Here is a 13,185-nt window from a genome sequence, read left to right as displayed (position 1 = left end):
ATCTCATCTCATTATCTGTAGCCGCTTTATCCTGTTCTACAGGGTCACAGGCAAGCTGGAGCCTATCCCAGCTGACTACGGGCGAAAGGCGGGGTACACCCTGGACAAGTCACCAGGTCATCACAGGGCTGACACATAGACACAGACAACCATTCACACTCACACCTACGGTCAATTTAGAGCCACCAGTTAACCTAACCTGCATGTCCTAAAGTGATTGTATAAGTGTAAAATGTCACTAAATATCAGTTTCAGGAACATGTGTCAGCCCTGTGATGACCTGGCGACTTGTCCAGGGTGTACCCCGCCTTTCGCCCGTAGTCAGCTGGGATAGGCTCCAGCTTGCCTGCAACCCTGTAGAACAGGATAAAGCGGCTAGAGATAATGAGATGAGATGAGATGTACAGACAGTGTCCAATATACAGTGAGGCAAAAAAGTATTTAGTCAGTCACCAATTGTGCAAGTTCTCCCACTTAAAAAGATGAGAGAGGCCTGTAATTTTCATCATAGGTATACCTCAACTATGAGAGACAAAATGAGGAAAAAAAATCCAGAAAATCACATTGTCTGATTTTTAAAGAATTTATTTGCAAATTATGGTGGAAAATAAGTATTTGGTCAATAACAAAAGTCCATCTCAATACTTTGTGATATACCCTTTGTTGGTAATGACAGAGGTCAAACGTTTTCTGTAAGTCTTCACAAGGTTTTCACACACTGTTGCTGGTATTTTGGCCCATTCCTCCATGCAGATCTCCTCTAGAGCAGTGATGTTTTGGGGCTGTCGCTGGGCAACACGGACTTTCAACTCCCTCCAAAGATTTTCTATGGGGTTGAGATCTGGAGACTGGCTAGGCCACTCCAGGACCTTGAAATGCTTCTTACGAAGCCACTCCTTTGTTGCCCGGGTGGTGTGTTTGGGATCATTGTTATGCTGAAAGACCCAGCCACGTTTCATCTTCAATGCCCTTGCTGATGGAAGGAGGTTTTCACTCAAAATCTCACGATACATGGCCCCATTCATTCTTTCCTTTACACGGATCAGTCGTCCTGGTCCCTTTGCAGAAAAACAGCCCCAAAGCATGATATTTCCACCCCCATGCTTCACAGTAGGTATGGTGTTCTTTGGATGCAACTCAGCATTCTTTCTCCTCCAAACGCAAGTTGAGTTTTTACCAAAAAGTTCTATTTTGGTTTCATCTGACCATATGACATTCTCCCAATCCTCTTCTGGATCATCCAAATGTTCTCTAGCAAACTTCAGACGGGCCTGGACATGTACTGGCTTAAGCAGGGGGACACATCTGGCACTGCAGGATTTGAGTCCCTGGTGGTGTAGTGTGTTACTGATGGTAGCCTTTGTTACATTGGTCCCAGCTCTCTGCAGGTCATTCACTAGGTCCCCCCATGTGGTTCTGGGATTTTTGCTCACCGTTCTTGTGATCATTTTGACCCCACGGGGTGAGATCTTGCTTGGAGCCCCAGATCGAGGGAGATTATCAGTGGTCTTGTATGTCTTCCATTTTCTAATAATTGCCCCCACAGTTGATTTCTTCACACCAAGCTGCTTACCTATTGCAGATTCAGTCTTCCCAGCCTGGTGCAGGTCTACAATTTTGTTTCTGGTGTCCTTTGACAGCTCTTTGGTCTTGGCCATAGTGGAGTTTGGAGTGTGACTGTTTGAGGTTGTGGACAGGTGTCTTTTATACTGATAACGAGTTCAAACAGGTGCCATTAATACAGGTAACGAGTGGAGGACAGAGGAGCCTCTTAAAGAAGAAGTTACAGGTCTGTGAGAGCCAGAAATCTTGCTTGTTTGTAGGTGACCAAATACTTATTTTACCGAGGAATTTACCAGTTAATTCATTAAAAATCCTACAATGTGATTTCCTGGATTCTTTCCCCCCATTCTGTCTCTCATAGTTGAAGGGTACCTATGATGAAAATTACAGGCCTCTCTCATCTTTTTAAGTGGGAGAACTTGCACAATTGGTGGCTGACTAAATACTTTTTTGCCCCACTGTATTCAGTGTCCTCCATGATCATCGTCACTCCTTGTAAAGATTAAAAAAGGGTTAGAAAAAAAATCCACCATTTGTTGAAGTTGCTTCATCTCACACTGAAAATATAAATAAATAAATAAATAAATAGAAAAACCCAACTTTTATAATTGAAATAAATTTATTCAGAGAAAAACAAATCCCTCATCAAGAAATAATTATTTTCAACAAAATCACATGTGCCACTATTATTGGCACCCCTGTATTTAATACTTTATACAACCTCCCTTTGCCAACAGCACTGATTCTCGTACTTCCTTTAGAAGGTTGGAGATACAGAGCAGAGCATCTGAGACCATTCCTCTTTATACAATCTCTCCAGATCATCCAGGGTCCTAGACCCTCTCTTGTGCTCTCTCCTCTTCAGCTCACCCCACAGGTTTTCAGTGGACTGAGATGGCCACGGCAGAAGCTTGATTCTGTGATCAGTTAGCCATTTTTGTGTTGATTTGGACATATGCTTCAGATCACTGACCTGCTGGAAGATCCAATGATGACCCAGTTTTAGTTTCCTCACAGAGGCAGCCAGATTTTGATTAAAAATGTCCTGGTATTTCATGGAGTCCATGATGCCATGTACCCAAACAAGGTTTCCAGGGCTTTTGGAGGGAAAACAGCCCCAGAACTTCACAGAACTTACACCATATTTTACAGTTGGGATCGGGTTCTTTTTATTATAGCCATCCTTCTTTATACGCCAAACCCACCATGAGTGTTTATTGCCAAAAAGCTCCATTTTTGTTTCATTTGACCATAGAACACAGTTCCAGTCAAAGTTGTAGTAGTGTTTCACAAACTTCAGGTGCTTACATTTGTGGTTAACCGACAGAAAAGGCTTTTTTCTGGCATACCTTCCAAATAATCTGTTGGTATGGAGGCAGAGTCTGATGGTGGTTTTGGAGACTTGGAAATGCTAAGATTTTACGTTTGCTAGTAATTCACCAAAAGTGATCCTTGGGGATTTTTTTTTTTTTTGGCCTCTCTTACCATCATCCTCACTGTACAAAATAAACTTGGGTCCTCTTCCAGGTAGGTTTGTAACACTTCCAGTTGGTGTCCACTTTTTAATTATTGCCCTAACAGTAGAAATTGACATTTTCAGGCGAGTGGCTTTTCTTTTTTTTTTTTATAACCATTCCCTGACTTATGAAGGTCAACACACTTCTCCCTCATTTGGTTTGTGTGTTCTCTTATCTTTCCCGTGTTGATGGATGACTAAGGGAATTTGGTCTCTGTGTCACCTCGTATTTGCACACCAGTTAATCAAGCGGTTAATCAAGAAGTTGTGGATTACAGCTAGAAAGTTCCTACACACTCCAGTCAACTCAAAAATGTACAGTTTAAATGGGAATCATGCTTTAGTTACATTGTGTTCACTATCATTTCCAGGAGTCCAATAATCATGATTTGTTTTTGTTTTTTTCTGAATAAATTTCTTTCAATTAAAGTTTGAATTTTTCTCATTTTTTCAGTGTCAGATGAAGCTACTTCACCAAAAGGTGGATTTTTTCTAACCCTTTTTACTAATCTTTACAAGGGGTGCTAATAATCGTGGAGGGTACTGTATAAACAGAAACAAATGCTACTTGTACTTGCCTGATCAAACTTGCCCAGGTTGGCTGACATCAGGCTGATCAGCTCCCCTGTACTGATTTTGTCCAACACCCTGCTGGACAGCTTTAGTGTCTTAGGACCAAGAATAAAGAAACATTTTTTAGTCTTTAACCTAACAGCATACTTTCTTCACAATAATGAACCAGCATATCCAAAATACAAATTGATATTCGAGGACATTTGAGGTTACTGCAGCAAACCTTTTTATAAATTAAGTTGAAAAGGGCAATGCGGATCTGCATGCCCAGGTGGTGCAGCCCAAACATGGCGGGCTGCAGAAGGAGGAAGCGGGTGATAAACAGCAGGCCTAGGCCTAGGGCCAGGAAGTAGCCCTGTTCTCTCTCTGGCTCATGGTGAGGGTCGAATGAGGCGATGATTCGGCCCAGGAGCTGTGGCTGCACAGTTTTTGTGGCTTCCTGCACAAGAAAAATGGGAACATGGGATAGCTAGCCACAAAATACTTCTACAGTAAACAATTAGACAATATAACACAAACTCTGATTTACACACAGGGCATTTGGAGTGAATACTCTACCAGAATACACACATCATTATATGCTGAACAGTGAATAAATGGCTACTGCACCTTTACACGAAGTGTGGCATTTTCTACATGACCAATGGCAACAGGAGGATCAACCCATTGAAGTTAATGTCAAACACATGAACAGATTCACACTTGGCTGTGAGCTGCACCATCAATAGCCTGACTACTCTGACATAACCACAGAGAAGCGGCAGGTTGCCAGCCATAAACTAGCACTCATAATATGCAAATGCATTCAGACTTCTAGTCCTTTTTGTTTTAGCACATGTAGTAGCATATACACAAGTTGCTGTATTTCAGATAAAGGCAGAAAGTGACAGGGCATATAACATTAAGTACGAATTCTCACATAATCTGATTTTTAGACACTTACCCCAAAATAAAGGAGGATTCCAAATAATATGAAGGGTCGAATGAAGCATCGGGAAAGTGCTCGTAAAAGACTGGGTTTTTTCTTCGCAGATATAACTTCTCTGTCCCATTCTCTGTGTGAGAAGATAAAGCAAGCCCAAAAGGAATAATTAAACAACTCCCCACATCCTCCCATTCACTGTAAAAATGGTGGAGTCCACATTGTTTAGGACACTTGTATATAACCACGGTGATTTTGCTCACTTATTAAACAAGGCAAAGAGCCCTTCACAAACAGGAGACTGCTCCAAGCTCTTCATTGCACAAAAAGTTCAAATTCCCAGAAGACATGAGTGTTTGAGGACTTAAAAATACTGCACACCATTTATCACCCACTAGGGGCCTGGCACTTTTAAAGGTCATGTTTGATGCCCATTAAATTGGCACCCCAACCCAAGCAAACATGTTGGTGATGCTGTGCAAGGGGGGTTGACTGGAAGAAGCACAGTGGCATTTACCCTGTTACCCTGAAACACCACATTAATACTTTGACTCAAAGGCATGACATTTAAGCTTTTAGACTTCTGGGGCAGACAATAGGAACTGGAGAAACGTGTCCTGTTAGTAGATCTTCTCATGCTGTAAATACAGTCATGTTTAAGTTTTGAGTCACACCTCCAGTCTTTCACCCCAACACTGAATGAAACAGCACCTCGACACTAAACGTTGCAACAAGTAACAGAATAATATTTCTCACAAAACCCCTTTTTACAGGGCTGCCAACTTTTCAAAATTCCTTGGAGTGAGATTTTTTTGGGGGGGGGGTCTCGATGGCAAAATTTTTCCGCACACCACGCAGTAAGTGGGAATTTTGTATTCAGTTTGATATTCACTTGTCCCCCTGCATTCTGGTGTTTTGTTTGTGGGTCGTCCAGCTGGAGATGGACAATGGGGGGGGGGGGGGGGGGGGATTTTGGATTTAGTAGATGTTCCTGCATTCTGGTGGATTTTTGGAGTGGCCTGCTGTGCCATACCTACATTCTTACACACCCTGACTTGCCAGGCCTTCAGCTCATGGCCAACAAAAGCACCAAGTTTTGGCTTAAAAGCCCCCACACTAGAAAACTACAGATGACTGCCAATGTTCCTGTAGCCCTATAGACCTGTGTTTCAGATTTAAAGGCAAGTTAATGTTTGAAAATATTTCATCAGCTAAGCCTAAACACCTTCTGAATTGAAACTAAATGTTAAGTTTTTAATAACTGTTGCAAAAAATAAGATTGTCCCTCACTGACTATTCATTATGCATTTAAGGGCTTTCCCCACCACTGGGTTCAGCAGAAGATTGGCATGGGGAAAAATATCAACAGCAAAAGAACAAATAAAATGCTTAAACAGTAAGCAAAATGTGCATGTGCTACAAGAAACATTAAAATGATTAAGTTTGAACAGTATTGAAACACAAAAAGCTGAACCTTGGCCATAGGTGGGAATGTGCACACAAAGTTGGGCTTAAAAATTTTGGTCATACTTAAATAAGCTATATTAATATCTCATCTCATTATCTCTAGCCACTTTATCCTGTTCTACAGGGTCACAGGCAAGCTGGAGCCTATCCCAGCTGACTACGGGCGAAAGGCGGGGTACACCCTGGACAAGTCACCAGGTCATCACAGGGCTGACACATAGACACAGACAACCATTCACACTCACACCTACGGTCAATTTAGAGTCACCAGTTAACCTAACCTGCATGTCTTTGCACTGTGGGGGAAACCGGAGCACCCGGAGGAAACCCACGCGGACACGGGGAGAACATGCAAACTCCGCACAGAAAGGCCCTCACCGGCCATGGGGCTCGAACCCGGACCTTCTTGCTGTGAGGCGACAGCGCTAACCACTACACCACCGTGCCGCCCCTATATTAATATATTTCTTATTAATTTATTCCTTATCTATGTTCCTTATTAGTAATAGAGCATTCGTCAGGGCCTGTTATCTGACAAATATTCTCTACCTGTCTTGCCCTCTTTGAAACCCTGTCTCCTCAGTATATTGTTCTCTGTCTTTTTTTTTTAATTATTCACAAGTTCAAGTCCTTTGATATTACAGGTGACCATGCTCTATTTACTGTAACTGAGCAATTACATACATCATAAATAATTAAAAATAAATACCCTGTAAATAAACAATAGGTATGGTGGCTAATGGCTCTTCTTGCATTTGTAATATTATCTCTTACTTGCTTTATTTTACAATATTTCCAGTATGGCTTCAAATAAAGTCATAAAGTATGATAACATACAGTAAACAAACTAAAAATGCGCCTTAATAAACGTGTGCTAAGGAGGTGCTCTCCCGTGCTGCTTGTTGGGGAAGATAGAGGCTGTGGCACGGCAGGAGGCCTATAATGATTTAGCATGCCTAGTACACAGCTCTCGATATGGCATTAAATATTCTCACAACACTTATAGGCTAAAACGATTAAGAAACTTTATATAAGTTCATAATTACGCCAGTAACACCACACATTGGCGTGCATATATACAAACCTGTCTGAGACACCCGTCTTCAACTCGGATATCTTCTTCTCTCTCCTCTTCCTCTAAATTGACGGTAGGCAATTATCCAACTTCCGGCGAGTGCAGCATCATTAGATGCTCCACCTACCATAGGGGAGTGTGTACAGAAGGGAACACCTCTCTGCCTGTTTAGCCGTGCGTAAGGCATAATTGATCAATCGCAAGTGGTTGGCGCGACGCAATGAGTAACCTAGATCAGATAGATAAACTAGATTTTTTTCTAGCGTGAGAAATCGGAGGTATGGCGTGTGAGCGTGTGAAGACAAGCAAATGCGTGTGTCTCACGCTCATTGCGTGAGAGTTGGCAGCCCAGCTTTTTAAAATCGAAGTGCCTTAATAGCAATTTGTTTAAAATAAAAGGAGCACTTTTGTGATTAAAAGTTTTCCTGATAAAACTTCCAAAAACACATCTTTTTTTTTTTTTTAATTCCACACATATGATAACCCCAAGCTCAGGACCAAGCTAGGAGCCCTGAAGTTGTGAGGTGGCAATGCTGTCTGTTGCACCACTATGCCTGAAACTTTCAACCATCGTACATGTACCCTCAATGGTACAACAGTGTTTTATAAGGTCCAGTAATGTACGTGAATAATGTTCTGCTACAATTTTGTTCCTCTGGATGTTTAAGGACCTACCCCAGTAACAAACATTTGTTTGCGCCATGAAATCACATTTTTGTCCTCTTAGTACACATTTATTTTTCCAGATAAGTTTATATACACTATTCAACCTGTGCTTGATCCAATTACCTGTGCTCTCATGCATGAAAGTTGTGGTTTATGTCACTGAAGATTGGATATGAAGGTGTTGAACACATGCTACACATAGTGAGTAATCTACAAATAATATATGCATTGCACGTTTGGATTTCCCCAGTATTGAAATAACCTAGCATGGTGTGTTGAGAATACAAACTTTTCCAGACGTTCTGCAAGCACATCTGCAGCATCCTGTGACGGAGTCTGATAAACATCTGATGGCTTCAGCTTTTCCCTAAAACCCTTTCGCATAAGAGGGCTTGTCCACCTGTAAAACAACCAGAAAAGCGCTATTTTTCACACCAGTTTCTTGCATGAATATCATCATTATTCAGAATTACACAGCTGCTTCAGTGAGGTTAGGTCATTCAGACGTTAAACCCAAAAGCTGTTACAGTATTTTTTTTTTCACCCTTTCAGCAAGACGAAAGTGTCAAATTAATAGTGAGGTTAGATCATTAGACCGTAGGTCTAGTTAAACACAAGTTTTGACACAAGTTTGGGAATTCCTCTGTGCACCATGTTTCTTAAAAGACTCATATCATGTCTAGTTTAGTGTGGGTTAATGATAATGTCGTTATTTGAATGTGAAAAGATTTAAGGTTTTTGATATGGATGCGAACAAAGAGGTGGGAAATTTCTTCCTGATGAGAATAATTAAGAAAAAAAAGAAAAAGAAAAGAAATAGGGGCGGCACGGTGGTGTAGTGGTTAGCGCTGTCGCCTCACAGCAAGAAGGTCCGGGTTCGAGTCCTGTGGCCGGCGAGGGCCTTTCTGTGCGGAGTTTGCATGTTCTCCCCGTGTCCGTGTGGGTTTCCTCCGGGTGCTCCGGTTTCCCCCACAGTCCAAAGACATGCAGGTTAGGTTAACTGGTGACTCTAAATTGACCGTAGGTGTGAATGTGAGTGTGAATGGTTGTCTGTGTCTATGTGTCAGCCCTGTGATGACCTGGCGACTTGTCCAGGGTGTACCCCGCCTCTCGCCCATAGTCAGCTGGGATAGGCTCCAGCTTGCCTGCGACCCTGTAGAACAGGATAAAGCGGCTAGAGATGATGAGATGAGATGAGAAAAAGAAATAGTCCTAAACTGTACCTTTCCTTGTTTTTTTGTTATGTTTGATGATGATAGTTTATTTTGAACATGTAAACAAACAATGAATAAATAAGCAGAAAACAAGAAAAGCAAAACAGCATTTGCAACAAGAACACGTAAAAAGCCACTAAATTAGAAAATAAACCATAAATAATATAGGTAATAATAATATAATATTAAAATCAAAACAAAACAAAACAAAACAAAAATACAAACAAGGACGAACTAAGCAGTTTTGAGTTTACATGTCCGAAAAGGAGTGGGCTGAAGTAAAAACTTATTTAATCCCATCCCTCTTCTTTAGTCAATATAAATTGATTATCTAGCTTCCTTATATATATATATATATATATATATATATATATATATATATATATATATATATATATATATATATATATATACTACCGTTCAAAAGTTTGGGGTCATCCAGACAATTTTGTGTTTTCCATGAAAAGTCACACTTTTATTTCCCACCATAAGTTGTAAAATGAATAGAAAATATAGTCAAGACATTTTTCTGGCCATTTTGAGCATTTAATCGACCCCACAAATGTGATGCTCCAGAAACTCAATCTGCTCAAAGGAAGGTCAGTTTTATAGCTTCTCTAAAGAGCTCAACTGTTTTCAGCTGTGCTAACATGATTGTACAAGGGTTTTCTAATCATCCATTAGCCTTCTGAGGCAATGAGCAAACACATTGTACCATTAGAACACTGGAGGGAGAGTTGCTGGAAATGGGCCTCTATACACCTATGGAGATATTGCACCAAAAACCAGACATTTGCAGCTAGAATAGTCATTTACCACATTAGCAATGTATAGAGTGGATTTCTGATTAGTTTAAAGTGATCTTCATTGAAAAGAACAGTGCTTTTCTTTCAAAAATAAGGACATTTCAAAGTGACCCCAAACTTTTGAACGGTAGTGTATATACACACATGTATATACACATATATATACATATATATACACATACATACATACACTGTATATTACTTATTACTTTAACTATTCAGATATCAATTCTCTATGACTATATCATATAATTAATTATATATGTATATCCATATGTCTACACATAAGTTTACTACTAATACCACGCTCACAATGGAGAAGAACAAGATAAAAACAAAACAAACAGACGATGACTCAAAAAAGAACAAAATTAAAAAAAATACACAGTAAACAGCCAGTTATGATTAATCCCCTTCATCCTTATACCTTGCGAAAATCAAATTTTTGTACATCTTTTTAAACTGCTTCATGTCTGGACATCCCTTGAGCTCCTCATTCACACTGTTCCACTGCTTCACCCCACAAACAGAAATACAAAAACTTTTCTTGGTTGTGCGCACCCTATAATTTTTAACTTTAAATAAACCCCTTAAATTATAACTCCTTTCTCTTTCAGTGAACAGTTTTTGAATATTATGTGGTAGTTGATTATTGTTTGCTTTGAATAAGATTTGTGCCGTTTGATAGTCCACCAGATCTGCAAATTTCAGTATTTCTGACTGTAAGAATAATATATTTGTATGATCCTGATAACCAGCCTTGTGTATAATCCTTATTGCTCTTTTTTGGAGAATGAATATAATGAATATATTGTATTTTTGTAATTATTGCCCCATACCTCTGCACAGTAACTTAAATAAGGTGAAACCAGGGAACAGTAAAGAATCCGGGGTGAATTGTGATCTAGAAACTGTTTGACTTTGTTTAATATTGCAAAATATGTTTCACCTGGAAATGTGGATATATTGTAGTTTTAGGTGTTTAAAAATGATGGCATGTCTGAGGAAAGTTTCAAAGCTGCACCACATGTAACTTCTGAGGTCAAAATGATACACACTAATGTTAAAAACAATGGACTATTGAGTGGATAGTTTTTGGGGTTTTTTTGTTTTCTGAGAGTGTAGAAAGAGCAACAGTGTTAGAGTGGAGATAACTAAAATAGATAGATAGATTGATAGATAGATAGATAGATAGATAGATAGATAGATAGATAGATAGATAGACAGACAGACAGACAGACAGACAGACAGACAGACAGATAGATAGATAGATAGATAGATAGATAGATAGATAGATAGATAGATAGATAGATAGATAGATAGATACAGACAGACAGACAGACAGACAGACAGACAGACAGATAGATAGAGACAGACAGACAGACAGACAGACAGACAGACAGATAGATAGATAGATAGATAGATAGATAGATAGATAGATACTGACAAATAGATAGATAGATAGATAGATAGATAGATAGATAGATAGATAGATAGATAGATAGATAGATAGATACCGACAAATAGATAGATAGATAGATAGATAGATAGATAGATAGATAGATAGATAGATAGATAGATAGATACCGACAAATAGATAGATAGATAGATAGATAGACAGACAGACAGACAGACAGACAGACAGACAGATAGATACCGACAAATAGATAGATAGATAGATAGATAGATAGATAGATAGATAGATAGATAGATAGATAGATAGATAGATAGATAGATAGATAGATAGATAGATTTATGCATTACAGTAACTCGACACTTTGTGCTGCTATGTGAACACTCCAGCTGGACCTTACCAGAAAAAGTATCTCGAGAGGAAGCCGGCATCATCCACAGGTGATCTCTGCATCCTAAAAGAAGAAGCCCAGGAGCGCCTCTGCTAAACATGGAAGCCTTGCTGCTTAGACATGAGGAATCCCCTTTCACAGCTGTGCACTTTCAGATTCAGTGCGCTATTAGAGAGCTCACACTGTTCAGATTCAGTGCGCTATTAGAGAGTCAGTGCGCTATTAGAGAGCTCACACTGTTCAGATTCAGTGCGCTATTAGAGAGCTCACACTGTTCAGATTCAGTGCGCTATTAGAGAGTCAGTGCGCTATTAGAGAGCTCACACTGTTCAGATTCAGTGCGCTATTAGAGAGCTCACACTGTTCAGATTCAGTGCGCTATTAGAGTCAGTGCGCTATTAGAGAGCTCACACTGTTCAGATTCAGTGCGCTATTAGAGAGCTCACACTGTTCAAATTCAGTGCGCTATTAGAGAGCTCACACTGTTCAGATTCAGTGCGCTATTAGAGAGTCAGTGCGCTATTAGAGAGCTCACACTGTTCAGATTCAGTGCGCTATTAGAGAGTCAGTGCGCTATTAGAGCGCTCACACTGTTCACCGCCGAACCGCTCGTGGGCTTCAGACGAAGCTGAAGCCAAAGTGAGGGTGCGTGCGCGCGCGCACAGATCCTGTCTGTCGCCACGCTGATGAGAAGCTTTGAGTGTGTGCGCTTGCTTGCTTGCTTCCTTCAGTCACACGACTTCGCACAAAACCAAGTGAGAAATGGCCACTCTCCAGCTCCTAGTGCACACATCCTACGGTCATGTCACTCCTACAACACGGACAGGTTTTAAAGAGATGGCCATTCTAAAAAAAAAAAAAAAGGAAAGAAGGGTGGGGGATATTGTAGGAAAACATCAGACAAACATCTGAGGTATTGGTTACGTCGAGTACATCCAGACCTGGGACACTCTAAGAGAGAAGAAGCCTTTATTTCTCACACGTACACTCAAGCACAGAGGTTCACCACCCACAGAGGTAGCCATAAGGGGCTGGTGCAGTGTGGATTGGGCGGCAGTCGAAGCCAGGGGCCTCGACGACCTGATCCCCGGACACAGCGGCTAGCTGTTGGGACACGGAATGTCACTTCGCTGAGGGGGAAAGAGCCTGAGCTTGTGCGGGAGGTTGAGAGGTACCGGCTAGAGATAGTCGGGCTCACCTCCACGCGCACCTTGGGCTCCAGAACCCAGGTCCTCAAGAGGGGCTGGACTCTCCACTTCTCTGGAGTCGCCCATGGTGAGCGGCAGCGGGCTGGTGTGGGCTTGCTTATAGCTCCCCAGCTCAGCCGCCATGTGTTGGAGTTTACCCCAGTGAACGAGAGGGTCGCCTCTCCGCGCCTTCGGATTAGGGAGAGGGCTCTTGCTGTTGTTTATGCCTACGGGCCGAATAGCAGTATAGAGTATCCGGCCTTCTTGGAGTCCCTGGGAGAGGTACTGAGAGGTGCTCAGACTGGGGACTCCATTGTTCTACTGGGGGACTTCAACGCTCACGTGGGCGACGACATTGACACCTGGAGGGGCGTGATTGGGAGGAACGGCC

The 13,185-nt window shown here is 41.2% G+C and overlaps 1 protein-coding gene across 1 annotated transcript in view; it reads right to left on the bottom strand.

Annotated features, from left to right (window-relative positions):
* Nucleotides 1-11,669, bottom strand: part of cftr (CF transmembrane conductance regulator) — a 67,785-nt gene extending 56,116 nt beyond the window's left edge. The window contains 5 exon segments of the mRNA XM_060922968.1: nucleotides 3,658-3,747; nucleotides 3,876-4,091; nucleotides 4,596-4,707; nucleotides 8,072-8,182; nucleotides 11,617-11,669. Coding sequence (XP_060778951.1) covers nucleotides 3,658-3,747; nucleotides 3,876-4,091; nucleotides 4,596-4,707; nucleotides 8,072-8,182; nucleotides 11,617-11,669 — 582 coding nt within the window.
* Between the last annotated feature and the right edge of the window lie 1,516 nt (nucleotides 11,670-13,185).

Source organism: Neoarius graeffei, chromosome 6, assembly GCF_027579695.1.
Source record: "Neoarius graeffei isolate fNeoGra1 chromosome 6, fNeoGra1.pri, whole genome shotgun sequence".
Classification (NCBI taxonomy): Eukaryota; Metazoa; Chordata; class Actinopteri; order Siluriformes; family Ariidae; genus Neoarius; species Neoarius graeffei.
Note: the sequence above shows the minus strand (reverse complement) of the source record. Positions and strands in the feature narration are given on the sequence as shown.